At 46.8% G+C, this 27,723-nt stretch overlaps 3 protein-coding genes across 7 annotated transcripts in view; 2 read left to right on the top strand and 1 right to left on the bottom strand.

The window, feature by feature from the left end:
- The window catches only part of GMFB (glia maturation factor beta), an 11,460-nt gene extending 4,728 nt beyond the window's left edge, over positions 1–6,732 (bottom strand). Inside the window, exons 1-6 of the mRNA XM_042814191.1 lie at positions 6,688–6,732; positions 5,309–5,405; positions 4,718–4,767; positions 3,729–3,778; positions 2,600–2,682; positions 1,052–1,125 (exon numbers count right to left, since the gene is read on the bottom strand). Coding sequence (XP_042670125.1) covers positions 1,052–1,125; positions 2,600–2,682; positions 3,729–3,778; positions 4,718–4,767; positions 5,309–5,405; positions 6,688–6,690 — 357 coding nt within the window. The 5' untranslated portion in view covers positions 6,691–6,732. The remainder of the gene's footprint in view (positions 1–1,051; positions 1,126–2,599; positions 2,683–3,728; positions 3,779–4,717; positions 4,768–5,308; positions 5,406–6,687) is intronic.
- A 393-nt stretch (positions 6,733–7,125) lies between these two features.
- CGRRF1 (cell growth regulator with ring finger domain 1) lies at positions 7,126–18,867 on the top strand. Its single transcript, XM_042813370.1, has 6 exons — positions 7,126–7,290; positions 12,799–12,938; positions 14,306–14,483; positions 14,668–14,815; positions 16,140–16,247; positions 17,559–18,867. Exons 1-6 carry the CDS (start codon positions 7,187–7,189, stop codon positions 17,907–17,909), a joined length of 1,029 nt encoding a protein of 342 aa, XP_042669304.1. The 5' UTR covers positions 7,126–7,186; the 3' UTR covers positions 17,910–18,867.
- A 3,041-nt stretch (positions 18,868–21,908) lies between these two features.
- The window catches only part of SAMD4A (sterile alpha motif domain containing 4A), a 67,980-nt gene continuing 62,165 nt past the window's right edge, over positions 21,909–27,723 (top strand). The window contains exons 1-2 of one of the 5 annotated variants that reach the window (XR_006167958.1): positions 21,909–22,053; positions 25,235–25,582. Coding sequence is in view for 2 of the 5 variants with exons in the window: in XM_042813368.1 (XP_042669302.1) it covers positions 22,020–22,053; positions 25,235–25,582 (382 nt within the window). In the remaining 3 variants the exon portion in view is untranslated. Of the gene's footprint in view, positions 22,054–24,595; positions 24,668–25,005; positions 25,583–27,723 lie in introns of those variants that run through there. The other 4 variants (XM_042813368.1, XR_006167957.1, XR_006167956.1 and 1 more) reach the window with 4 other exon arrangements.

Below are 27,723 nucleotides of genomic sequence, written 5' to 3'. Positions count from 1 at the left end.
AGAGCCACCAGCAGAGCCACCAGCAGAGCCACCAGCAGAGCCACCAGGTTTTTGGAGGATGCACAATTCAAGCTTCTCAGTGAACCCACTGTTTTAAAATGAGCTCCAGTCCTTTCCTGAGCCATTTTAGCATTTTAATCCTCTTCATGAAACAATTCTGGCTGTTTGTCTTTTTCCCCTCGTTTCCCATCTCACATGGTTTGGACTCCGAATGCTGCCCCTCGTGTCCAGGCAGTGAAACTACCAACTAATGCTATTTTTTTTCTCTTGTAAAAGATATAGGGTGAGGGGAACAAAAATTTAGCATTCTAAATAGAATTCTAGAGCATTCATTTAGCTTACCAGGAGCCAAGCTAACATGGAAGCCAGTGAGAAAAATAAGAGGACTTAAGCTCACATGCAGAAGTCACAGCAGGAAGAAAAAGCACGAGCTAGAATGAATCGAGGCTCAGTGAAGGGCAGAGTAAAGCACATCTCAAGAGGGAGGAAACAACTTCAGAAGGAAGATAATCATGGACTTTCACATCCATTCCTAGGTAGTCTGGTGGTTGGGAACCCTGCACATAGCAGGGGGGGCTGAAACCAGATGATCATTGTGGGCCTTTTCAACCCAGGCCATTTTATGATTTCTTCTGGTCTCAGTACTGGAGAGGACAAATGCAGGGAGATTTAGGATTGTTCAGCACTTGGCACGAATGTCACATACCCTGAAAGGTATGTAGGTATGTTCTGTGAGCATACAAACCCCAAAACCAGTCTATACCATACCAAACCTTCAGCCTGTACTTCAATACACTGTGGAAGTGAAGATTTCCATCCTACTGAAGGGTACTTCAGTTACTTTTTGGAACGTTGTTCTTCCTGACCTCTAAAAGAGAAGAAATCCCCCCTACCTCCAAAAAAACCTGCTGTCTTCAGTCTTCCTAAAACAGAATCTACACACTGTAATTACAAAGTCTTGTAACATCCTTTTCATGCTGGGTTCAAGCAAGACACTAAACAGCAAACCACACTTGATGCAGAGGCAGTTACTTCGATTAATTAATTATACCTTAGTGAGTTCAGCTGTCTGTACAAGCTTATTCTTGCTCCCAGCATACATCATCTGCTGCTCAGGCTTGCATCCTGTAGTTGTGTAGAGAGAAAAAAAAAAAGACAAAGGTGGTGCTTGGTTATTTCAGCTGCTACACCTCAAAATTATTTGGTTTTTAATTGAAAGCTGAATTAGGCCACTTCCTAAATTCAGAAAAGTGACCAGTTCTGTACATACTTCAGTATAATGTTTATATTCTTCAGTATTATCTTTGCTCATACTTGGCACTTGAAAACAGTTGAATCAATGCTCTCAACACGCACCTGTATTTTTACTCAGAAACATCTGATACTGCAGTATCTGAACTGGAATTGCAATTCAGAGTAAAACAGCCATCAAAGCAGTAATTCCTGCCACTGCAGTGGTGTGCTGGTTACATTACACACCATTCTTTGCCATCCTGCTCTTTCTGGAAGATTTCCAGAAATTTCTCCTTGTTCTACTCCAATCTTTACAGCACATGCAAAGATCAAACTCAGATCAAACCAAGTCAGCTGAAACGTACCACGATTTTTATATTAGACACTTCCCTGCACAGGTAAGTTTATGATGGGGGTTGCTGTGAAGCAAGCAGAGCAAGCTGTAAAAACTTGGGATGATCTTTGGTTACACTTTTTTTTTCCCCTCCTCAGATATTTTCTGTTCACTCACACTTTTACCTGCCCAGATCTGAGTTATGGAGCTTCCTACTCTCCTTTTTAGCTACAGCTGTGACACTTCCAAATCACAACACTGCTGAGAGGCAATTGTTGCTGTCCATTACATACAGGTCTGCAAGAAAATCCTCTTAGCTTCCATCCTTTCCCTTTTATGCAGTCCTGATCCTCTCACAGCCAGACATGGCCTTCTGAGAAGGACAGGAATTGCCTCTTGCCCACTGTCTAACAGCCCAAAAGCAGGACATACAGAGGTGGTTCCAGCCCTCTCCTCATTCATTTCCTGAAGCCACTCTGGTCATGCTTTGAGGAATCCCCAAGATTTGATGAGAGGCTGACAAGGAAATGCATTATTGCTAAACCTACATGAACAGATGCAGAGCACTGCAGGCTCCTGTCATTCAGAGGAAGACATTACAGAGCGTGCCACTGAGATCACAGTGGGCCCAGTCAGAAAAACACACTGTTTGGACACCTATGCAGGAAACTGATATTTCACTTCAGCCTTCAGAAATGGAAAACAAAGCATATTTGCACTCTACTACCTAAGTGTCTTAAACGTGAACCCCAAATGCAGTGAAAACCTCTAGCAAGTAGGGAGATCTGGGCAGATGGGAGCGTTAACAATTGCCTCGAGCAGGTGGTGAGGACAGAGTTAATATGCTAGAGATTCCTCTCTTCCAAAAAAGGTCTCCAGGCAGTGCCACAGCTTTACAGTGCCCTGATTGCAGCACAGGCATAAATTCAGCCTTGCACCAATATTTGAGCATTAAGCACTTATCTTCTCTACTGCACAGAACATTCCCAAATTTACAGCACACAGTAGCTGCCATTCACAGGGTTCACTCACCAACAGGACTGGAGAAGATAAAGCACAACGGATAAGAAACTCTTCCATCTTCATGCTGATACTTGTAACTGTACACAATAAATGTTCTTTCTGAGGTTAAGGAAACTGAGAAACCAATTATTTGGTGAGGATAATCATCAATTATCAGAGCTTGATACAGGCACAAAGAAGTCACGCGTTCTAGAAGATGACTCAAATTTGCAGTCTGTCTTTTACTTTCACTTCCATATTTGACTTTCAGAACTGAGCCTGCCTGTTTTTACCAACCTCTACAGCAGCCAGAGGGTGAAGGTTGCCTCCTTACAGCTGTTCAAGATCAGACAGCTAAAAACACCCCTTTCATTGCAAAGATTCCTCCTCCACTTTGGTAAGAAGACTTCTCACACCCATGGCTGCTGGCCTGCTGAAAGCCACATCCCTTCAGCACAGACCGAGCACTTCATTGCTCCAGGTGCTCTCAGGAGTTTGAACTCCTGCTTTATAGCCTCCTACTGCACGACAGTCATGGAAGTAGTTTCAGAATGGCACCTGGAACGTTGCAAGCCAGCTCTGAAGGATACTGAAAACAGATATTTCATCAGCTGTAGCTTAAATACCCCTCTTGTTTTGTTTAGTTAGAAAAAGTTCACTTCCCTCTGCCAACTCACTTTGCTTTTTTTTCCCCCTCCCCTCTTTCAGTACAGGGATTCTCCCCTACATCCCTACAAGCCTACAAGCCTAAAGTGCTCCCAGCAGCAGTACCTGCAGCAAAACAACAAGGAGCACATGCTAGGAAAGCACCAAAACAGATCCTAAGTTACATGGGCAGCGTTCTGTATTTGCAAGTAGCAACATGCAAAACTGGTGCACTATACTTGTTTCGTTAACAGCACTTCCCTAAATGTTACAGAGCGTAGCTTAGAAGGAAATAAAGCCTTGGGAAAGGCCTAACTGCATCAGTCACTGTTTTAAGAACTGGGACAATCATTCGGTGCATCACGAGAACTGATCCCCAAGATGCCTCACAAATCAAGTGTTACTGAAGTCTCATCACAGGCAAGCATTAGCCTAAAAAGGTGAAGTTCAACTTTAAACATTTGAACAGCTTCCAGGAGTGACTAAGACAAATGCCAGCAGCGCAAAAGGATATCGAGGTTGTCTCTCAGGCAGCTCATCTTTCAGCTCATCTGGGGAAATACCCTGGTAACATTAAACACAAGCAGTATTTGAACAAATGAACTTGCACTTGAAGGTATACTGTGAAGGCTAAAGCACAACAGTGGGGTGGTAAAACACCTGCAAGTTAGATGCAGTCTTCAGTTTAACTGATAACCATCTCTAACACAGATCACTAGAACAGCTTTAGAAAGCTTGTCTGCTAATAGATTTCTGCGACTAAACATTAATGTGAATAATCATCCCTAGTTTAGGCATAATGACTTTGGAAAACATTCTGGCTCTAGTTGGATAAGCTGGCAGCTACAGTGCTTTTGTAACTCCAGCACTAAACAGAAGTAAACAAGCACATCCAAATAAGTAACTGTTAAAAACCAGCTACATAAAAGGTGCTCCCTGAGAAATTGCTCCTTGAACAAGCCAAGAGCCCCCACGCCACTCAAACACTACGTCAGCTGCTACATTCTAGGGTGTAAGAGCTACAAGTAACACTCAAATCCCTTGGAAGGATTTAATTTTGCCTCATGTACCATTAAGAAATACTACAAGGTGGCTTACTATGCCATCTATCAAATTTAGGAGCTGCAAAGGACTAGCAAGCCTAGCTTCTAACTGACAGCAGATGAGTTCAGAGATCCATATGCAGATCCATGGAAATGCTGCAGAGAAGTCTTTGAGAAGCCAGCAGGTGCCAAAGATGCTCTTACATACAGAGTTGCACCATCACAGCTTTGAATTAACTTATATTTCGTGCAATTCATTTGTTGCCTCACAGTTCCTCACTTCTGCACAGTCCCACTATGAATAGCACCGTGCTTTACATGCAGTGTCCATGCATTCAAACCAGCTCATGAGCCAAATTAGATTAAGAGTTTGATAACAATTTGAAACTAAGGCAGTACCTTAGAGACAACAATACATTGCGGGCTGAAGATACTCTTATTTACAATGCATTTAACAAACCTCATGCTCCTCATCCAGTACCACCAACTGCTTATCCTTGTCGATTTTCACTACAAATCAAAATAAAACACAGATCAGCTTTCAACTGATTTACACAACATAAGCATAAAGCTTTTTAACAGCACCTTACAAGTACATTTCTCACCCCTCCTTTATTTCTTCAGACCCTGCCCCGTGGTTTCACAAAATCCCTCAAGTCAGAAGTTATACAAAGGCTGTTCACAGCAATGTGTATTTTGCAGATTTCAGAGACCAGGGTCAAAAATATCACGCTTAAAAGCTATACAATTTACAAACTTGAAGTGACCATGCCACAAATTGTTTTTGCTATCATTTTAAAACCAACCATGAACTCTGAGCCACAACTAGCCACAAAAAGCTCTACCAAGAGCAGATGAAGTCAGGCCTCATGTCATTAAAACTGTATTTCTCTACTGTTAGCAGTAGAGACGCAGAACAGGAGATACTCCAGTTCATGCCAGACGCTGAATCTTGGCTCACACCTACCTGTTACAGGAACAAAACTACATGGGGAGAAAGAAAGGATCCCACAGGACTGTAGGATCTTCGCCAATCATGTTTTAAACTTACTTATAATGGCAGCATTGTTGGTTTCTTTACGGAACCGGAATTTTCGCAGCTTCTCCACCAGGTCTTCAGCAACATCACAAACCACCAGAGATTCACTCTATGGAGGGAATTGCAGAGGTAGAAGACAGCTGAGAGAAAGCTCTTTAATATGAGAAATACCCCCACATCAGGGATATGTGCCATTAAACTCTTAGGAAGTGGAACTGAAGTCATCTGTCAGAAGTTTCAAAGCAAACACATAAACTAGGAAATAAGGGAGCCTATAAACTCTTCGAAAGGGTAGATAACTGCAGGACAAGGGGAAATGGTTTGAAGCTGAAGGAGGGGAGATTGAGGTTGGATGTCAGAGGGAAGTTCTGTGCTATGAGAGTGGTGAGGTGCTGGAACGGCTGCCCAGAGAGGCTGTGATGCCCCGTCCATCCCTGGAGGTGTTCAAGGCCAGCTTGGATGGGGCCCCGGGCAGCCTGGGCTGCTGTGAAATGTGGAGGTTGGTGACCCTGCCTGTGGTGGAGGTTGGAGCTTCGTGATCCTTGAGGTCCCTTCCAACCCGGGCCATTCTGTGAAAGCAGGTTTTAAGAACAACACACCTTCCTGTCCTTCCATCCCTCCTCAAAGCCAACATTTAACTATAAACACGTTACATTGTATCCTTGAAGCAAGACTATTCTCCTCCACTGCTATCAAGGATTTCTTTTCCCACAATACAGCCCTTAAAAGGAAAGAGGCGTTCCCTCAAGACTTGACAAGCCAACTCCATGGAACTAACACACAGCAGCACGAGCGGAAAAAAAACCAAAGCATTTAAAAAAACGGGAGCAACATTTGTGAAGCCTGAGCTTTCCGAAGCAGCACCCAGCTGCCCTATGAGTCACCACGCTGACGATGGGGAAGGAAGCAGCGGTGTCACCCGCAGGTTGCTGCCCTGACACACGCAATCTTCGCACCGCTTCCTGAGCCTCCCCCCAGCACACCTCACACGGCCACCAGCTCCAGCTCGCCCGTTGCCCGACAATTCCTAAGATCTTCCTGCCTCAACGGCTGCATTTTTAAACTTCGTAAAAAAAAATAAATAAAAATAACTAAAAAAAAATAAATCGCAGGCTCTGCTGTCACGGGGCTCCTCCAGCTGCAAGCGCTGCGCGCGCACCGCCTTCCCCTGTGCTTATTCCTCCTCAGATCTAAGCTTCCCCACGGCTCCCATAGCCGCCACGAGCCCCGCTCTCCTCAGAGCTCTTCTCAGAAGGGAGCGTTTCCCTCACTCCCGACCGGGGCTGAGCCCAAACCCGCAGGAAAAAGGTGTGCATACACAAACCCCGCTCCCCCACAGAGTTCCGTTCCGTCCCGCCCATCCCCCCTCAGGCAGCGCGAGCTCCTCTCACCATCTTGAGCGCGCGCGCGCCAACACCACAACCGTCCGCGCCGCCGCCCCGCCGCCTCCTCACTGAGCCGCCCTCTCCACTGCGCCTGCGCCAAAAGGACCCCGCCTTCCTCCCTCCCTCCCCGCTCCTCTCTTTCAGCCAATCAGCATCGTCGCCGCGTCTGGGCGGGAACCGGCAGCCGCCTACGGGAAGCGGGGAGGTTCAAGGCCCGCAGGGAGAGAGAAGGAAAGGGAAAGGGCAAAGGCGCGTTGCCGTGAGGCCACGTGACCCCCTCCATCCTCGCGCCGCGCCCCGTTGCCATGACGCCGAGGCCCCGCCCTCCGCGCGGTGTCATGGCAACGAGGCGTTCCCTCAGGAGAGGGCGCTAAGGTGAGGGCAGCGGCTTCGCTCCGCTGCTGCGCACGCGTCCGGTTTCTGCGCATGCGCTCTGCGCAGCAGCTGGCCGGTAGCCTGTGCGGTGGGGCGGGCGGCTGGGCTCGGCTGGCTGCCGGTCGGCCTTATGGCCACTGTGTTTCTCGTCACACTCTATGAGTACTCGCCGCTTTTCTACATCACGGTGGTGTTCGTTTGTTTCCTCGTCACCAGCGGCCTTGTGCTGGGCTGGTGAGTGCGGCGGGGGGCCGGTGCTGCCTGTGAGGCCGGTGTAGGGCGGTGGGCCTGGGCTGAGGTACTCCGGCGGGGGGCGGCTGCTGCGATGTGGGAATGGAGCTGTGGGGTGAGGGCTGGGGTTGTGGGAGAAGTGAGGCTGTGTTGGATGTCATGGGTTTCGGGATGAGGGGGGCTGGAACCTGCTGGAGTGGGTGAGCGGCTGCTTTGTGTGGGGGAAAGAATCACAGGATGATGAAGAGTTAGCTGAAGGAAGTCAGCCCAGTTACAGCTATCAAGGCGGAATCTAACACTGCTAAACTTAGCAGTAAAAATGTGCACGCTTCTACAGATTAAGACTGAACTTATTGGGTATGTAAAAAAAACACCTGTTGTTTCTCTGCAGTTTAGAAGGGGCTTTCCATGTACCTCTAACAGTACCTCCACCACAGTGCAGTGGTGCACCTGTTGCCAGGCAGCAGTCTGCCATGTGTATTAGAATCATAGAGCCATAGAATGGCCTGGGTTGCACAGGAGCACAGTGCTCATCCAGTTCCAACCCCTGCTGTGTGCAGGTCACCAACCAGCAGCCCAGGCTGCCCAGAGCCACATCCAGCCTGGCCTTGAATGCCTGCAGGGATGGGGCATCCACAGCCTCCTTGGGCAACCTGTGCCAGTGCCTCACCACCCTCTGGCTGAAAAACTTCCTCCTCATATCCAACCTAAACCTCCCCTGTCTCAGTTTAAAGCCATTCCCCCTTCTCCTCTCTTTGTCTATTTTTTCTATTTTCCTATTTTTGTCTGTATTCCCTGTGTCAACGCTGCAGCTGGTTCTCCTTTCTGCAGTTTAATCCCAAGGTCTTGAAGCTTAAGGCTCCATGAGTTTGTCTGCACGGGCTGCAGAGGCAGATGTGGAGAGTGAGCCAGCCATCCCCAGCCTGCTCCTTGCGTGTGAGCGCTGCTGGCAGACCTGCTGCTGAGCCGGGGCACTGCGGAGCAGCACTTCCATCTTATGAACAAGCAGGGGGTTGAATTTCTAGAGCTGGTAGAGCCTTGAGTTCTTAGCAAACTTGGACAGTATCAGACAGTTGTATGGGCAGCCCCCATGCTTTAGCAGCTGCACACGTTGTCTTTTGTCCAGCTTCTGATATGACCAGCAGGTGATGCTCTCATATGGTGAATCCTCAATCACCAGACTTGAACCAGTGTGTCAGCTTCATCATTTCACAGAATCACAGAATGGCCTGGGTTGGAAGGGACCTCAAGGATCATGAAGCTCCAACTTCCAGCCACAGGCAGGGCCACCAACCTCCCCATTTCACAGCAGCCCAGGCTGCCCAGGGCCCCATCCAACCTGGCCTTGAACACCTCCAGGGATGGACGGGGCATCACAGCCTCTCTGGGCAGCTGTTCCAGCACCTCACCACTCTCAAAAGAAAGCACTTAAATAAATACGGATGCATGCCAAGCTGAGAGCATCAATTGGCAATCAGAATGTGAATGCATGACATTTGTGTGGTTTCTGGAGGAAACTGCATTTCATCCTCTTGGCTCAGTATTAATATCTGAAGTGCTGTGCTTCAGTGTATTGCTTTCTTTGTCTCATTAAAACGCAGATGTTTTAGCTGTAGCTCTTTGTTCTTTTGGCAGATTATAAATGCTGTGGCAGACTTTTCCTTTAGTGCAATGTCTTGCTCTTGTTTACATCACTTCATTAGCTGCTACTGCCTCAAAGATATACCATCAATTGCTTTCAGTCTGAATTAATTTACCTTTTGATCTTTCAGATATGTTCTGTGGAAAGATTTTATTCTTGTTTTGCGTTGCCTCCCCTAGTGCTGGGTGGGTGGAAGTGAAGGCAAGGTTGGTCCTGCTGGATGAAGCTCCACATCGTTCCTTACTTCAGGAGAGGTGGTAGAAATCTTTCTTCACAATTCCCTCTGTCCCACTGCACACTGGCAGTGCTATCTCACCATTCACTGCACTCCCCTTTTTCACTTCGTCTGTCAATCGAGACACTAAATCATGTTTTGAATAAATCTCTTGTATATAAATGCAAAACCCAGTGTTTCTTTACCAAATTAGTCGTTATTTTAGTTATTATTTTCCCCAGGTCTTATTTCTTGTGACATGCTTTTGCATAGATAATTGAGAGAGCAGGGAAGTGTATTTCTGATGGACTACATCTTCTGAAAACCTTGTATTCTATAGATAGGGGTTATTTTATCACTGTGCACCTTTATCACATCTCAATGATAGACCTGGCTTCTCTAAATGTTAAACTCAATCTATGTTGAATTCATCTATTAACTGAACATAGGTGAACTTAACTTCCATGTATAACTTTTGTAGATTGGTTTGCATCTGGCGAAGGTGAAAATCTCTTTCTAAAGATATTCAGCCTTAATAAAAGCATGTCCAGCACTGAAGAATCCAAGAACCTCTGAGCAAATTCAGTGTGTCTGCAGCTACAGCTCTGCCAAAGTACTTTTTGAACCTCCTAACTCATGAAAGCAATCTGCTACACAGGATGCTATAAGTTCATATGGTATCATCTGAATGCATGCTATCTGATGGATTGCCATAATGACACTTTGTTCACCCCATCATGTTCAGCATCACTGAATCACAGAATGGCCCAGGTTGGAAGGGACCTCAAGGATCACGAAGCTCCAACCCCCCTGTGCCATGCAGGGCCACCAACCTCCCCATTTCACAGCAGCCCAGGCTGCCCAGGGCCCCATCCAACCTGGCCTTGAACACCTCCAGGGATGGACGGGGCATCACAGCCTCTCTGGGCAGCTGTTCCAGCACCTCACCACTCTCACAGCACACAACTTCCCCCTGACATCCAGCCTCAATCTCCCCTCTCTCAACTTCAAACCATTTCCCCTTGTCCTGCTGTCATCTCCCCTTTCCAAGAGTTGATTCCCCTCCTGTCTGCAGGCTCCCTTCAGGTACTGCAGGCTGCACTGAGGTCACCCCGCAGCCTTCTTTTCTCCAGGATCAATCAATCATTCAGGATCCATCAATCATCAGCTGTTTCATAAACATACACGTGATGGTGGCAGCTAGCCTGAAAAACACCAACTGCCTAGGAATGCTGATGTTTGAATTAGCAAAACCATGCCTTGATTTGAAGAGCATCATCTTTTTACAGGCAGTGGCCCTACTTAGAGAATAGGTTACAGAACAGGAAGCTTGCTGGAAGAGCCAGCTCATTAGATGGGCACAGAGACAAAAGTGGAGTTTAGGCTGGCTGCATATGGCCCTGTGAGTTGCCTCCTGACTGGAGATGAATGCTTGTAGCAGGGGAAGCTGTGAGCTCAGCATCTCTTCTGTAGCAGGGGAAGCTGTGAGCTCAGCATCTCTTCCACGTCCGCACGGCCCACTGAAGAAATCAGCTTGAACCATTGGAATTACCTGCCTTTTGTAAACTAGGGTGGTTCTAAAGAAATTAATTGTCCCATATACCAGCTGTCAACCTGGGCTGGTGGAAAGTTAAATCATAAAGGCTTTTTTCATCCCTTGTGTGCTGAATGCTGCCTTAAAATTGACAGAAGCGCTGTATCTTACTGTTGAGCAGAGAAGGCCTTTTGCCTTCAACTGCTGCTAAAACCATACTGGAGCCTTTTTTTTCTTTCTTTCTTTTTTTTTTTTCATGGTGATTATCCTGTTGCTTTCAACCAGAGGATTTGGAAGTTGCCAATGAACAGGGTTCTTACTTTGGAATCGGCCAGATGGTATAAAACAGGAGGCATCTTTATGTGTGGCTGGAGAGATTAACTCCACTGAGTCTTAGATGCTGAATAAGTGGAGCAGCTGCTGCACCTGGGTTCTTTAAGAGTAAGATGTGAAGCTGGCATAATTCATTACAGCCCCTGCAAAGTAGGCATGGCTGTGTTTAGTTGCACTGGATAAGAGATCTGATGTTCCACATGCACAAACTAAGCGTGGCTGAGCACCCTATGTTATATCAGCAAAGAAATGTCAGTGCTTCCATCAGTCTGGCAGACCAAAGGAATTTATCAAAGATGGAGTAACAAATAACATTTGAGGCCATTGAACAGACAGCGATGGCAGCAGCAGCACTAAATGGTGACAGTGCAGCCTGAGCTAATTAATAACTGTGTTCTCAACTAGATTAGCAAAGGACCCCCACAGCCTCTCCCTGTCACCTCAGGAATGAGGCAATGCTGGATTAATGCAAGTACAAAAATCCCATTGGTCTCTGAAGCACTTTTCTGACTGTGTGTCTAGGGTGGCTTCTCTAATTATCCTTTGCTTACTGACAGTTATTGCTGTCACCTTAACACTGAATTGTTTTTAGCCAAAAGACAAAGGAAGTGTTCTATGGAGCTTGTTTTGTAGATCCTGATCTTCTGTGGCAGTTCCCTAAGAGCCCTGGGCAATGTGAAAACCTCAGGGTTTTTAAGATGATGTCAGAAACCACCCTGAAATATTTCTTGTCATTTTCTTTGATTTTTATTTTCGTTTATGGGATGCTTACGTACAGGAAGCAAAGGTTCAGAAGTTGTCCCTTTAGAGTCAAGCTACAGCTTGGGCTTGCGTGCTAGTTTCACCTTTGCAGAGGTCTTGGAGTTGCACCTGTGATTCAGTCTTGGCTGTTTCACATTTGGTTTCTGGCTCAATGCAGAGGTTGTAAGACCTCTGATTTAGACGTGGCATTTTGTTGTGATCAAGGATAAAATGCAAAATGAGGATCTTGATCTCTACAGCCATCTCACTGGCTGCAGTTACAGCTATGCTTACCACAGGGCTGGATGATTCACTCGCAGGTCTTCCTGCACAGCACCCCGTCCCTTAAATCTGCTCCATCTCAGTAAGCAATGGCTTTTTTGTCCTGTGGTTGGATGTGCAGAATGTCAATGAAAGAAAGCTTTGGTTAACCGTTTACCACTAGGGGGCATTGACCATCCTCGCTAATTTCTCTCCGGAAATATTGTCAAAGTATTCTCCCTCTGTTTGTTTGTTTGTTTTTAAACACTGAAGACCCCTATGTTCTGCCATGAAGAGCTGGAGCTGAATTGGCAGGCTGTGTTATTTATGCACAGAATCACAGCATGGCCTGGGTTGCAGAGGAGCACAGCGCTCATCCAGCTCCAACCCCTGCTGTGTGCAGGTCGCCAACCAGCAGCCCAGGCTGCCCAGAGCCACATCCAGCCTGGCCTTGAATGCCTGCAGGGATGGGGCATCCACAGCCTCCTTGGGCAACCTGTGCCAGTGCCTCACCACCCTCTGGCTGAAAAACTTCCTCCTAATACCCAACCTAAACCTCCCCTGTCTCAGTTTAAAGCCATTCCCCCTTGTCCTATCACCATCCACCCTCACAAACAGCCGTTCCCCCTCCTGTTTATATGCTCTCTTATATGCATCCTAACAGATATTGTGCAGAGCCACACTGGATCCATTTGTTGTGCTGCAAGTTATTTGGAGCTGAACAGAAACTCAAACATGCCAACAGCGGTGCATAATGTGCTCATTGCTCTTATTTGTGTCTCTCAGGTTCGGTTTGGGTGTTCCTGTTATTCTCAGAAACTCAGAAGAAGCAGAATCCAGCACCAGAGTACTGAAGAAGCAGATGAGACAAGTGAAGAATCCTTTTGGTTTAGAAATCTCTCATCCTGACACAGCTTCAGTAAAAAGTCAGTAGATTTCTAATGGGCTTAATTTTTGTTAGTGTTCCTAAATGTAATACTTTCTCTTTCTTGCTCTCACCACTTATCAGTACTTCCTCTGAAATACACTTCCATCATTACAGAAGGAATAATCATTTTGTCACCATTCATAAATAGGCTAAAAACAGGCTCTGGGCAGCCTGGTCTGCTGGTTGGTGACCCTGCAATAGCAGGGGGTTGAAACCAGATGATCATTGTGGTCCTTTTCAAGCCAGGCCATTCTAGGAATCTATGATTCTGTGTTTAAAGCAGAATATTTGGATATTTAAGAACAGTTGAATTCTTACTAATGAACCACTTCCTGCTATAGCAGGTATTTAAGTAATTAGAAAAACTTGCAGATTACCAATTACTGTCAGTGTTTTTTGTAAACTTTGATTAGAATTTAGTATAGATTATGCACTATCTGATTCACAATCAAATTTCTTCTGCACTGATGTTTGGAACTGCACTACATTATAACGAAAATATGTATGAATGATTCAGTGGACACTGAAGTATCTGTGTGGATCCAGTAGTCCCTGCAATCCTTGAGATCACCCACGCAGGAAGTAAAATTCATGTACTTCTGCATGGTTGGGAGTAGGAAACAAGGCTGAGCGTTTTCCACCCAAACAGATGCAAAACCATGGATGAGAAAAGGCTGCAGCAGAACATTCCTTGTCTTCATTTCTTTAAAAAACTGAAAAAGAGAACAGGAACACAACAAACCAAACAACAAAGAAGCACACTCAGAACAAATCCCTGCAGTTAGTCATCAAGTCGCATGAATTTTCCAGCAGGTTTGAGCACTTGAATTTGGTGGGACTTCTCAAGAGTTGTGTTCCTGTTTGTGCTGTTAGCATTGTAGAGGTTGCTGTGTTGGATGCTTGGTTTTTAAGAAGGGAATGCAGCACACATCATCTTTTTAGCATTCCTCTGCATGACCAAGAGGGCCTTATCCTTGGAGGCCACGGTGGGTGTTGTAGGTCAGTGATTCAATTACTGTCATTGTCTAAAGAGGGAATGGACTTTGGTCTAGAGATTATACTCCTGGGCCTTCCGGTGTGCTTGTAAAATGTTAGCAGAAGTTAACATTTACCCTTTGTAGTGCACATGCTGCTTCTCTTGGCTCAGGCAGCGTTTGTATCTCCCCACACCCACTGCCCTCTCATCGTTGTCTTCCAGAAGCACCAAACCTCGTTTGGATTTTTAAAGATTAGATTAAAACGGTGAAGATCTGGGATGCTGTGGTTGCTTTCTGCCTGTTTCCTTTTAAAACTTAGCAGTTCTTAGAATTCCTGCCCATGGGTGAATCAATGGAATTAACGAAGTCCTTATCTTCTTTCTAAAAGAGGGTGTGACACTGACACCTGACTGTCTGGAAGATTGTGTTCTTACCTGCTACTGGGGCTGCAGTGTTCAAAAACTCCACGAGGCGTTGCAAAAACACGTCTACTGCTTCAGAATAAATACTCCTCAGGCCTTAGAGGATGCTCTGTACGACGAATATCTCTATCGACAGCAATACTTGTATCCTTTCTTTCAATTGGTTTGACAGAATCTGCTAATTTGCTGGCACAGGGAGAGCTGTGAACATGAGGCAGCTCTTGGTACGATGTGACTAGGAATAAATATGATGACAAATATTCTTTATGCAAACGTCACGTGTCTGCTATCACTGTGACACTGATTGTTTTCCTTGACACAAAGAAAGCATCAAAAAAAATGACAGGGAAGAAAAATATTGTCAGCTACCAGAAGATGCTCAAGTTGTCGATTTTGGCCCAGTGCCTCGACTTTGCTATCCTCTGATAGCACTGCTGACATTAGCTGATGAAGAAGACAGGGAAATATATGATATTGTAAGTAATACAGGAATATATTTTAGGGATATGTCTCTGTGCTGGAGCTCCTGTTGCTGATAGATACGGTGTTTCAGATTGCTGTTGGCAAAGAAAGACCTTCTTTTTTAGATCTAGCAGAGATATTTGTGCTGATGGCTGACTTGAAAGCTAAGAACATGGGCTAACTTTCATCCTGAATGCATCTGTGGCCAGATCATGCCTGTGTGGTTTTGTGCTGGAATTTTCCTTTAGTTTTCCACACCAGATTCATGTGACAACAGAAAAAGGTTACAGAAATTATTTGAAGAACAGCAGAACTGAAGGTGTAGAAGACTCAGTGTATTAAACAGAAGATTGAGAAGTAACTTGGTCATGGTGTACAACTAAAAAGACAGAAAGCACTCGAAAGGAAGATTTATGATCAAACAGCACAAAGTTAATGCCAGGTCCTAGCATCACTGAATAGATTTCTGTCCTATAGGGCAGCACAACAGAGGAAACAACACCTTAAAGAGCTGAGATGTTTCCATCTGGAATGGCTCCTACTCATGATTCAGAAAGTTGCCTCTGTCTGAACGAGCAGTGAGCTGATGACATGCATTGCCACTGAAACAGCATTTGGGGTGTGATGGTGTAATACAGACACACTGCTAGCTTGTAGAACCTCATCAAAGCACGAGGGCTGAATTCTCATGGAGAATTGATGACTTTCAGGTTCCAAAACTAAGCCAGCACGAAGCTTTGTGAATTTTCTTGAGGCATTGTGATTAGAGAAAAAAACCCTTATTGCAGAAAGGATAGTAAATGCAGTTAGTATAAATACACGTGCACAGGTATGTGTGTATTTAAGCTCTGTATGTAATTAGCCACGTAGTGGATTTTGAAGTGTGAGGCTGAGGCACTTGCATGAGTATGTAGGCCCTACCTCAGTTGCATAAGCACTTAAGCACTGAGCTTCAGGAGCAGGGCATGAGCTTGGGTGCCTTTTTGGTACAGGGCCCAATTCCAGCAGCTGAGAGCAGGCAGGGCGACTCTCTGCTCTAAGCTGGTTACAGGAGGGTGCAGTGGATGACCAGGGCAGGAAGCTGAGACTCCACCAAGAGCTTTCTTGTGCCACTTCCCATTTTTACCTTGGCCTGCATTCTGTTTTCCTCTGTGCTTGAAGTCAGTATTGATGAAGACCTGATTGTCTAAGGAAATGAGCAGGTCAGAAGTTACAACAGTATATGTGATCTTTAAAGCTTGAGGTTCCTTCCAAACCCAAGCCTTTCCATGACACACCATTTTATATGAACCATATCATAGAAAGGAAAGATATTAAACATACTTTTTCATTTGGTAGATTTCAATGGTGGCTGTCATTCATGTTCCTGACGAGAGCTACAGACTTTCCTGCAGAATATTATATCAGTACCTGCTTCTAGCTCAAGGCCAGTACCATGATCTGAAGGTAAGCCACGTACTGACACTTGTGCTAAGCTTAGTTTGTGTGGGCTTTCAGGAGCTTAAGTTAGTGCATGACTTTTTACCAAGTTCCTTGCAGTAATAGTTACAATTATTTTATTAGTTGAGAAGTTCCAGCCAAAGTTACTGTGCAGGAATACCTGAAAATATCCAGGATTTACTAAAGAAGGTGTTTCTAGTCTCAGATGCCTAGCTCCTGTCCACCTGTTAAGGCACTAGTAATAAATTAACTAGCTACTGAATGTTGCTTCTCTACAAAACAATTATTTCCTTGCTAGTCTCTCAAAGCAGCACTTTCTCCTCTTTTGCTGTACAACTGGAAGAGCCTTAGAAGACTTCTTAATTTCTTTTTACCACAGTGTGTACAAAGATTAGTGCAGGCTGCTATCAGATGAACCTATGTTCTCTTCATTCCTTTTCAGTTTCCCTTATCTATGTGTGTTTGGGACTGTTTGTGTCCCATGTCTGTTGATGATGTAATTCTATTATCATGATAATAACAGTAATGTATAATATCAACTAGCTAGAAATGGTGCCAAATGAATTCAATTGACTCACTTAGCATTCATCTGGAAAGAAATTTTTCCCACAAGATGTTTGTCTTGGCCATCTTTTACTGACACAGTTGATCCAGGTAAACTTCCAAGTTGACCCCATTTGAGGTTTATTTTTCTGTTACTGTTGTAAAAAATACAGCTTAAACTAAACGGAAACAACTGTGCAGCTGCACTTTGTAATACAGTTGAGCAGTGTGTTCCCTGTGGGCACCTTTGTCTGCGTGGTAGTTCACCAGCTTTATTAACAGGTCATGCCCAGAAGAATTTGTTCTTTCCATAAAACACCCTAGAAAGGAATAAAGGATTTCAACGTGAGAAAGAGCAGAGTGGGTAAAGGGAGGTAATTCTGAAGGTGTGCTGGGATATATGTTGGGTGGGAGTGGGTAGAAGCATCCCTCTAGGCTCAGATAATGATAAGCCAGAAACAGAAAGCTGAGCTGCTCACAACCAGTGCGGTTCAGTTAAAGTTCACGCATGCACACTGATTTGATTAAGGTAAGATTTGACAGCTTATCTTTACTATTTTGCCAGTGTTTTGTATTTCAGAAGCATAGAATTGATATGTATCATTGAAGGCCAGGAAACTGTCCTGACTCGTGCAAGGAATGAGTCTGGTCCCATTTGACCCAGTGGGACCGAACAAATCTGTCGTGGTGGGAATTTACATGGAAGGTGTGTGTCCAGGTATTGGGGGTAGATTGCTGACTTGTGCTAAATGCTTGTGTGTATGTGTATTTTAGCAGCTCTTCATGTCTGCAAATAGTCCTACACCACCTTCGTGTGGTACCTCTCCAGATGAGAGAAGCACAGACAGAAGCTTGCTGGAAAAAGCCGGACTGGCTGAAGACGAACCAGAATTGCATGAAGAAAACAGTAAAGACTGCGTTGTGTGCCAGAATGGCACAGTGAACTGGGTGCTCCTGCCCTGCAGGCACACGTGCTTGTGCGATGGCTGCATTAAGTATTTTCAGCAGTGTCCCATGTGTAGGCAGTTTGTTCAAGAGTCTTTCCCACTCTGCAGTAAAAAGGAGCAAGATGAAGATGAATCAACCCAGATCTCGCAAGATGTTCATCCTGGAAGAGTTTTTTAATGGAGACAAAAATAAAAGGATTGGGTTGTATGCACCAAGGTTAAATGTAGAGAACAGACTGTTTATGGGAGGATATCTAGCATTAACTTGTACAGTTTTGCTTTTCACTGCTAGGCAATTTTCAGCTTCCTTATGTGTCTTCGCTCCATATGCTCGCAGGAACATTACATTTCTCTGCAATGTGGACAGAAGAAGTGCGTAGGACCTACTTGAAGGATGGGATTATTTTTATAGCTTCTTACTAATTTTTCATGGAGTACTACTGCAGGCTATTTTGATTACTAAATTTAGCTTTATCTACTTGCAAACAAAACTTGCAAGTGAAGTTGAAGTGAATAAGCTGTGAATGACACAGCTTATTCTATATTTATTATATTTAAAATATTAGAGCTTTATGTCATCTTAATTCCTTATAATTTAGAAACCTGGCACTTTACAGAGCGTGACAAATGAAGGAAAGGCTACATTCTTTGTAGTCAAACCCATGCATATTTATTCTGTAGACAAAGGCTGTAGTGTGACAGGAGCTGGAAGGAGAAGTTGTTCAGGACACTGTTTGGGGCTATTTTGAAATGATGTGCATGTGAAGGGCCTGAGCCAAAGCCCAGTGGAAGGAGTGCAAAGGGTTCTGTTGCTATTTGTTGCCTTGAACTAAACCTTGCTGACACTTTCAAGCCTGAGCTGCTACTACTATGTCATCTTGCAACAGATTTTCAATCTTCTGGCAATGGCTGCAAGAACTTGTTCTCCATACAAATGTTAGTTAATTACTCCATGGAGTTACTTGAGCAGTTCTGCTGTGCTATTCTTATACCAGCTGCCTGCTTGGGGAATTTCCAATTCTGTTTACTTGCGTTGTCAGATTGGATGAACAGTTGACCATTACTTTTCCTTTTATCAGTAGTCCCAGGCCATTTGCTTACTCTAATAAAGAAAGAAGCTAAAGAATTGTTGAAAACTATCTTTTTTTTTCTCTTAGTAGCGTTGTCAAAAGCAGTAAAAATGGCTGATGAGAAGTTGTTGTGCTTGAGAGCCAAAGACAGGCTGGGTTTCAAATCTGCTGATAGAAGACACAAATGCAGACACTTGCTGGAACCTGTAAAAACAGGGAGTGCCTGCTCTGTCTTGCATCGTGTTCCTCTGTCCCTTTGCCCCATATCCATTTTCAGGACACATGCTCAGTCCCAGGGAGAAAAAGCTGTGCTCCAAGCATTTCAGCTGCACTCTCCTATGGCTCCTGTATCAACGCTGCCCTAGTGCTGATTTCGGTGTCACACACCTCCAAAACAGGGAAGGCAGCTTCTGCTCGAGGTATTCCATCTTTATCTTTCTGTCACTTATTTTCTTTTCTGTTAGTTTTGCCTCGATTCATCTAAATTCCTGGCATTTATTTTTGAGTAAAAGACTTCAGTAGTCATGAAAAGAGTTGTGCTTGCTTGTGAAGATAGACAGAGGCTGGGAATTGATGCACATGGCCACAGACTTCCAAATATTCATAGGCTTTGTGTAAGACTGTCTGCTCTACCTACAGTGACCTTCCTTACCAGAGAACCCTGGAATAAATGGCTGGCCAAATCAGCCTGCTGTTTGCACTGTGTATCTAACAGGAGTTAAATGCATATATATTTGAGGAAGGACTGAAAAGTGCTAACAGAGAACTTCCAAAGACAAATGGTTCTGTTTGGAAATCATCACGGCAATGAATGGTGTATGTGAGGCAATTTAAGAGGCTGAGAACACTAAGAGGAATGCAGAGAGTGCAATAACAGAAGGAGCAATTGCTGGCTGGAGTGCTGCTGGTAGCAAGGCTATCCCACAGGTGAGAACACAGTGCAGATGTGGAGAAACAACAGAGTGATGCAACTTCAAAAGAACCAGAGCTGCCTGTATTGAGAGCTTATGAAGACTCTAAATACCATCTGGTGTCTTCAGCGCTCAGTCTGAGCTGCGAAGGCATGAGGATTTGATAGACAAACATTCCTTGTCTTCTCTTTCACTGTAGGCAGTCTCAACCATTTGGACACACGTCTTGCTGCTAGTGAGTATGTGAACATGCAAGAAGCAGAGGGGTGAAAGCAGTTTTGAAAACGAAGATCACTTTCCCTGTGTCTGTTATCCTGAGTTTTGCTAGCTTGGTTGCTGCAGACCTGATGGAGGGAGGTGGTTGCTGAGTTTAGCCTCTCTGTCTGCGTTGCTGAATGTTGTGCATGGAAGGAGAGGTGATGATGGTAGAAATAATTGCTTTTCAGACTTCCTTGTGTGCACGGTGTCACACGAACAGTTTACCCTACCTGCATTTGGTATAGAGGCCATGCAGATCATTAGTCCAGAGGCATAGCTTAGTGCTGCACTACTTCTAACCTGGAGCTGGGCACTGCTTTGTGGCTTTGTGCTTTAGCAGGGACTTGGTTTGGCTTTGGGGGTGATCAAAGAAAGATGTGAGTTTGGTGGGGTTTTTTTTACTACTGTAAAACTACCAGCAGCACCAATTTATGGAAGTTTCCCAGTATGATGCAAGCTTCTGGGCTTTTTTAATCTCAGACTGGAATGGTATTCAAGTAAACTCCACAGAGAATTGCCTGGTCTGTCTTATCCTTCAACAGATCGATGCCATATTGAATAATAATGGCAAACAGGATGTAGCTGTGCTGAACTTCCAGGCCATGTATTTACCATTAGGTCTCCTAGCTTTTCATTTGCTTCACGTTCTATTTTTAACAGCATTTTCCAGAGATGCTTAGTTGCTTTATCAGATGTAACGAGCTTCCTTGCTGGCCCAAATCAAAGACCCAACTGAGAGTTATGGCAAGTACAGTAGCTGGCTTATTACGTTTGCCCTTCTTCTAAGAAGCCATCTCAAAAAATGAATGAGGAGAGAAGTAACAGGAGCAGCCTTAAGGCTGCCTTGTGCCTCTCTTGATTGTCTTAAAACAGGGATTCAAGGCTGTAATGCAGAAATAAAACCACCCTGTGATCCACAAAAACATGCTCTACTGAGAGGAGAAAAAAACCTCTGTCATTCTGTTGTGATAAATATAACAAAACATTGAGTTCCTTTTCTACTCATTATAGGTTAGGTTTATGGATGTGGTGACATCAGGAGCACATGCAGGCATCTAGCTGCAAGAGTTGATTCTTTTGAACAGTGTTGGGGCATTATTAATTTGTAATGATTTTTGTTGCAGAATATAAATAGGAGTTAATCCTCTCCACTTGGTTTAGTTCACCCTCCCTGCAAATGCACTCCTCCACCATAGAAATGCCATTCCTGTGACTTCTGCCATCATCATTGCCACACTCACTGCATTCCCATTTTTTTTAGAAAACACCAGCAGGGTGACTGGATGCTCTTCTGAGGGTCAGACGAATTCCAGAATTACTCTGCAGTAAATTATCTACACAAATTATTACCTTTGCTTCATAGCTTCAGTCTGTGGTGTCCTTGTATCAGGAGCAAGTTCGTGCCTAGAAAGCTCTCTAGGTTTCAGATGTTTCCTCCAGGGTTTTGTCTCTGTAAATGAAGGTTTAGGGCTGTCCTAATATTCTTTACTCTCCCACTGAATTACCACTTCAAATCTAGTGTTCCTTGGCAGACTTCTCAATAGCAGCTGAAGTCAGGGGACTGGTGAGAAATCTAATGCATCACTTATATTTCTCATAATGATCCTTATTTTGATGTCTATCAGCTCCTTGTGAGCAAGGCTACTTTAACAAGTTAGAGGAGGGATTGCTAACTTGTGAATTATCTTTGCAGTTGGTCCTCTTCTTTTTTCCTTCTGAGTTCACAGGTGTTATTGAGTCCACCTGCGAGACCCCAGAGGGTTCCTGGGACCCACCAGGCTCATCGTGCATCAGTCTCCTGCTGCCAGAACTGGCTGTGAGATACAGATGTTGTGCTGCTTCTTAGCTGGTCAGTCACAGTGCAGGCACCCTGCTCTAGCTATGGCGTTTTGGTCTTCCCGAGGGTCCTTGATTTCACCATTTTCCCCTGCAGGGAAAGAGCCAAGACTGCAAGTTCAGAATGCAGCAGCTTGCAGGAAGCCTGGGGTGGGCTGATGCTGGCAGGCTGAGGAGGATTCCGGCAAGCAGGGAGCCCCGAGGGAGCAGGCAATGCCTTTCTCATGTGGCTGCTCTGGCTGCCAAGGTTAGCAGACCTCTTTCTATGACAGCACGTTTCATTGATCAAAGACCAAACAGGCCAGTGATTTATGGCACGTGACAGCTTGGAAAGCACTGCCTTCCCCCAGGCACTGCCATACGTGAAGACAAGATCGACAACTCAGCTGCTGCTGCTCCTTTGAAAGCTGCCTTCTTCCTAGGTGGCCAACTCTAGACCCTGGCAAACCTTCCTCTGCAGGATGACCTGCTCCAAGTCCAGCCTGAATCCAGCCTGTAACTTACCCTTATATCTCTTTTCAACCAGAGGGTGGTGAGGCACTGGCACAGGTTGCCCAAGGAGGCTGTGGATGCCCCATCCCTGCAGGCATTCAAGGCCAGGCTGGATGTGGCTCTGGGCAGCCTGGGCTGCTGGTTGGCGACCTGCACACAGCAGGGGTTGGAACTGGATGAGCGCTGTGCTCCTGTGCAACCCAGGCCATTCTGTGACCTTGCTGTAAGACTGAAGAAAGAGATCCACCAAGAGCTGGTGGGCTATGTTTATGAGAACATGAACAGCTATAGCTTTTCCAGCTTTTCAGTCTTTAATATCTTCCCAGACATGTGAAAATGTGTAAATAAATCTGCCTGCTACGATCTTCTCTTTCAGCCCAACTTCTTAACAAATACTAAGAAGTCTCCAGCAAGTCCAGCAGCATTTGATGCTCTACCTGTGGCAAACTGTTTGCTTTTCTCCTGGCCTGAAAATAATGTGATATAAAGGTCTCCAGATATTCTGACATGTTTTGATGGGCTCATTTTTATCTTTCGTTTTTAGCAACCTGTAAGCAACGAGCAAGCTGTTCCCAGGACCCAACCAATGGATCTGCTTGCAGCAACATGTTAGATGCTCATCCCACAGCACCTCGTGGGCAGGCTTTGTAATTTCACTTGGCAGATTTGTAACCACAGCCATCTACACCGGAACATCATCCTGATCTCTTATTTTAATCAGGTAGTGCAGGTCGCCAACCAGCAGCCCAGGCTGCCCAGAGCCACATCCAGCCTGGCCTTGAATGCCTGCAGGGATGGGGCATCCACAGCCTCCTTGGGCAACCTGTGCCAGTGCCTCACCACCCTCTGGCTGAAAAACTTCCTCCTCATATCCAACCTAAACCTCCCCTGTCTCACTTTAAAACCATTCCCCTTGTCCTCTCACCATCCACCCTCACAAACAGCCGTTCTCCCTCCTGTTTATACACTTTTCAAGCACTGGAAGGCCACCATGAGGTTTCCCTGGAGCCTTCTCTTCTCCAAGCTAAACAAGCCCACTTCCCTCAACCTTTCTTCATAGGAGGAAGATTTTCCTCCCCAGCAGCCTGGCTTCATCTAAAACCTAAAATCCCCATTGTTCTGTCAGCACCAGACACACTTAATTGCTAATTAAGTACAAAAACTGCCTTTCTATCTGTGCTGCTGGCACATCTCGGGTTGGAAGCAGGTTTCCAACTGCTGGGAATGGCGCAGCTCTCGGCCCACGGCACGGTGCAAGGTAATGAAAATGCAGTCACGTCTTGGTGGGCAGCTCCAGACTTTGTTTAGGAACAAGCAAGAGATGCTGCATTTAATTCTTCCATCCTTCCTGCTGTGATGCTTTTATTCAGGTTTGCTTCTAACGAGATAGGAAATCTGGGCCTTTGTGTGCTGATGGATACGCAGCCTTCTACAGAAGGCTTTCTTCCTTTTTTTTTCCTTTCTTTTTCCTTTTATTTTTCTTTCTTCTTTCCTTTTCTTCCTTCTCATCTATTTTCATTTTGTTTTCCTTTCCTTTTTTCTTTACCTTCCCTTCTTTTGCTTCCTTTTCTCATCCTCCTCTTTACTTTCGTTCCCCTCCTTTTCCATTCTTTTATCTCCTCCTTTTCTCCTCTTCCTTTCCTCCCCAAACTCGCACCTCTTCACAACACCCAACAACTCCAACCCACAGGACTCATCACAGCCCAAAGCACCAACAACCCCCACTGAGCCCCCGCATCCCACACAGCGGTACCCTCACCAACGGCTGGCCCAATACGCATATATGCATATGATGCGTATCTGAAATATAATTAAATGATCCAACCGCCCCTGCCATCCCCGCTGTCTCCACTAGATGGCGGCTTCCCCCAGCGGGAAGCCCGCAGCTTTGAGGGCGGGATGACGGCTGGGGGGTTGGGGGGGAAGCTTTGCGGATGGGGAGCGGGGAGGGCGGGGGGGAGGTGTGACTGCGGCGCTTTTTTTGGCGCGAGGGGACCGGAGCGCTGAATTAGCAGCGCGGATTCGCGCGGAGCTGCTGCACGGGGTTGGGGCACGCGGGGAACGAGAGGAGGGCGCGCGTCCCCCCCCCCTCCCCCCCCCCCCCCCCCACTTCGTTTCCCGCGCCCCGCCCTCCCGATGACGTCACCGCTATGCAAATGAGCGCAATGTGGGGAGCGGGGGCTCGGCGCGCCGCCGGGCTCAGTCTCGCGCCGCGGAGCCGCCGCCGCCGCCGCTCGCGCCCCGCGCCCCCCCCTTCTCTCCCCCTTATTCCCCCCCCCCCCCCCAGCCCCCGACGGGGCGCGCCCCCCCCCACGCCTCTCTCCCCCCCCTCCCTCCTCTTCCAGCACCCCGAGGCCGGTGTGAATGAGGTGAGTGCCGGGCAGCGGGCGGGGGGGGAACTTTTATTTTGTGGGGGGGCGGAAATTGCTGCGTTGCCCCCTCCTAGAAGGGTGTTGGAAGAGATCCATCCCTTCCTCCTTTCCCCCAGGGATATTTTCTGCGGGCTGTCTGCGCGCTGGGAGGGGGGTCCCCCTGTCCCCCCCCCCCCCCCCCCCCCAAAAGCGGTGGGGTGAGCCCAGATCTGGAGGAGGAGGAGAAAGGCAGCGGGCTGCAGTGCCCGACTGCTGCGTGCCTTCCTCCTCTCCTCTCCTCTCCTCCTCCTCCTCCTCCTGCCCCCCTCTGACCCCTCCCCATTTCTCTCTTCCAGGTGTGACCCCCCCCCCGGCCCGATCCCGCTCGTTACGTGCCTTGCCCACACTCGCAGCGCAGGGCCGGCTCGGTGCACGCAGACCGCTGGGCTTTTCCTTATTATTTTACCTTATTTTTTTTTTTCCCTCCTTCATCTTTTTAAATTTTTCTTATTTTTTTTTTTCCCCACCTCCCCTCCCACTCCTCCCACCCCCATTTACTCCGCATCGCCATCACCACCCCCGAAGAAAACCGAGCGAACCCGAAGCTGCACCCTACGCCCACCCACCAACCCAGCCTCGCATCGCAGAGGAAATCCTCACCGTCACCCGACTCTATCACCGGGGGTTGGGGGGGAGGAGGAGAGCAGCCCTCCCCTCGCACCCCGGCCCTCAGCACCATGATGTTTCGAGACCAGGTCGGCGTTCTGGCCGGCTGGTTCAAGGGCTGGAACGAGTGCGAGCAGACTGTTGCGCTGCTCTCGCTGCTCAAACGCGTGAGCCGGACCCAGGCGCGCTTCCTGCAGCTCTGCCTGGAGCACTCGCTGGCGGACTGCACCGAGCTGCACGTCCTCGAAGGGGAGGCCAACAACCCCGGTGAGTTTGCTGCAACCCCTTTTATTTCCCCCTTTTCTATTCCCTTTTTCAGTTTTTTTTCTCCTTGTTGTCCTTTTCCTTCCTTTTCCCCCCTCCTTTTTATTTACTTTCCCCCTTCTTGCATTCCCCCTTATCTGCCCTAATGCAGCCAAAGCCATATATCCATACCTAACCCCTGTTGATCTCCCCACCCGCCCCGCCATCTCTCACATTTTCAAACTGCTGATGGCTCATTCCACTTGGCTTCCAGCACAGCCAACTATTGCGCGGTGTAACTACGGGAGCATGAATGATTGGTGGCTTTTTTTTTTTTTTTTTTTTTATTCCTCCCCCCCTTCCTCCTTCCATGCAGTTTCCTGTGCAATAAGTAAGTCAGGTCACGTAGAGTCTGGATTTTCCAGGCTTCTTTTGGACAACGTGGCTCGCTTTGCTCTCTGCAACAAGGAGCCCATCGCTACCTTAGGCGAACTGTTATTTTCTCAAGGTCTGGCCAGCTGGGTTATCCGAATTTCTTTGAAATGTGGCAATTTCTGTTTCATCACTCAGCTCCTGTTTGGACGCACTTTTTTTTTTTTTTCCTTTCGCTTTTTTTTTTTTTTTTTTTTTTTTTTTCTTTTCCTGCAGCTCTCAATACCCCCCTTGTGTTCTTTCTGCTGCTGCATTCACGGGATGCACTGCAGGGAGTGTGCAGGGCTGGGAAAGTGCATTGGGGCTTTATGTGACTGCTGTCCCGACTTCCTCAACTCTGCAGAAGTCAATGGAGTTGGAGCGAAGTGTTAATGCAATTATTGGGGTTGTTATATGTGCATATCACAGAATGGCCTGGGTTGAAAAGGACCACAATGATCATCTCGTTTCAACCCCCCTGCTATATGCAGGGTCGCCAACCAGCAGACCAGGCTGCCCAGAGCCACGTATGTTCCTGTACATGCCTTTGCATGCATGTATTGCTAGCGTATGTCCCCGTGTGTGTATTTACAGTGATGGGGATGGAAGTTGCTGTAGAGTTTCTGCGGTGTGGAATGCGAGTCTTAAAGTTGGACAGTTGGGTTTTCCCCAGTCTGTACCCCCAGAAATGGAGGAAATGGAAAAAAAAGGAGGAAAATGGAGGGAAAGAAAAAAAAAAAAAAAAAAAAAGGAAAGGAAAACAGAGAAGGGAAAACAAAAAAAAAGAAAAGTGGACAAGAAATAAAAAGGGAGGGGAGGGGAAAAAAAAAAAACCGAAGCCCTATTGCAAAGCATCCTTTTTGCTTCAGACCCAGCGGTTCCGCTCAGGGCCGGAACGCATCGAGCGGATCCCAATGGCGATCTGCTGCAGTCGGCTCCCAAACAGAGCCCCAGTGTCTGCGGGGCGGGAGGAGCGCAGTCCCGCTCCAGCTGTTCCCCATTAGGGCCGCTTGGCAGCCGGCCCCGCTGCCATTTGGTGACGAGGGCCAGCGCCGCGGGGCCGAGCCGCCCGCCCGCAGGAAACCACCCCGAGATCGGCGATGGTCCGAGGGAGAAAGGCTGGAATTGGCCATTTCCTTTTATAGCTGCAGGAATGAGAGGCAGGAATGCTGCGGGGTGCGCCTCGGTGCTGGGATGCTGCTTTTAGAAACGGCTGAAGGGCCGAAGCGCGGCCGCCCGCGTCGGCGCAGCCCAGCCTCGCATCCCCTGCGGCAGATAGAGCTGTGGTTTAATTCTTACCTGCGCTGCTGTTTTCCTTCACGTCGTGTTTTGAGTTTTCCACTGTGGGTGCCCATGGGTTCCAGTTGTGTTTTGCACATCCCAGTGTGGGTGCCCTTGGGTTCCAGGTGTGGTTTTGGGTGTCTTGCTGTGGATATCCCCGGCTTCTGGTTGTCTTTTGGGTATCCTGTTGTGGGTGACTGTAGGTTCTAGTTGTGGTTTGGGGTGCTCTGTGTTGAGTATCCCTTGGAGTCAGTTGTGTTTTGGGATGTCCCGTTCTGGGTGCCATTGGGTTCTGGTTGTGTTTTGGGATGTCCCATTGTGGGTGCCCTTGGGTTCTGGTTGTGTTTTGGGATGTCCCATTGTGGGTGCCCTTGGGTTCTGGTTGTGTTTTGGGATGTCCCATTGTGGGTGCCCTTGGGTTCTTGTTGTGTTTTGGGATGTCCCATTGTGGGTGCCCTTGGGTTCTGGCTGTG

This window comes from Centrocercus urophasianus, unplaced genomic scaffold (assembly GCF_019232065.1).
Source record: "Centrocercus urophasianus isolate 14NV4802_14NV808 unplaced genomic scaffold, USGS_Curo_1.0 seq_14, whole genome shotgun sequence".
Lineage (NCBI taxonomy): Eukaryota > Metazoa > Chordata > Aves > Galliformes > Phasianidae > Centrocercus > Centrocercus urophasianus.
This window is presented reverse-complemented; position numbering and strand designations above follow the sequence as displayed.

Coding starts and splice junctions, on each gene's coding strand:
- CGRRF1 (XM_042813370.1), top strand. CDS start 7,187: ATGGCCACTGTGTTTCTCGTCACACTCTATGAGTACTCGCCGCTTTTC. Junction 7,291..12,798: donor AGCGGCCTTGTGCTGGGCTG/GTGAGTGCGGCG, acceptor TGTGTCTCTCAG/GTTCGGTTTGGGTGTTCCTG. Junction 14,816..16,139: donor ACAGGGAAATATATGATATT/GTAAGTAATACA, acceptor TTCATTTGGTAG/ATTTCAATGGTGGCTGTCAT.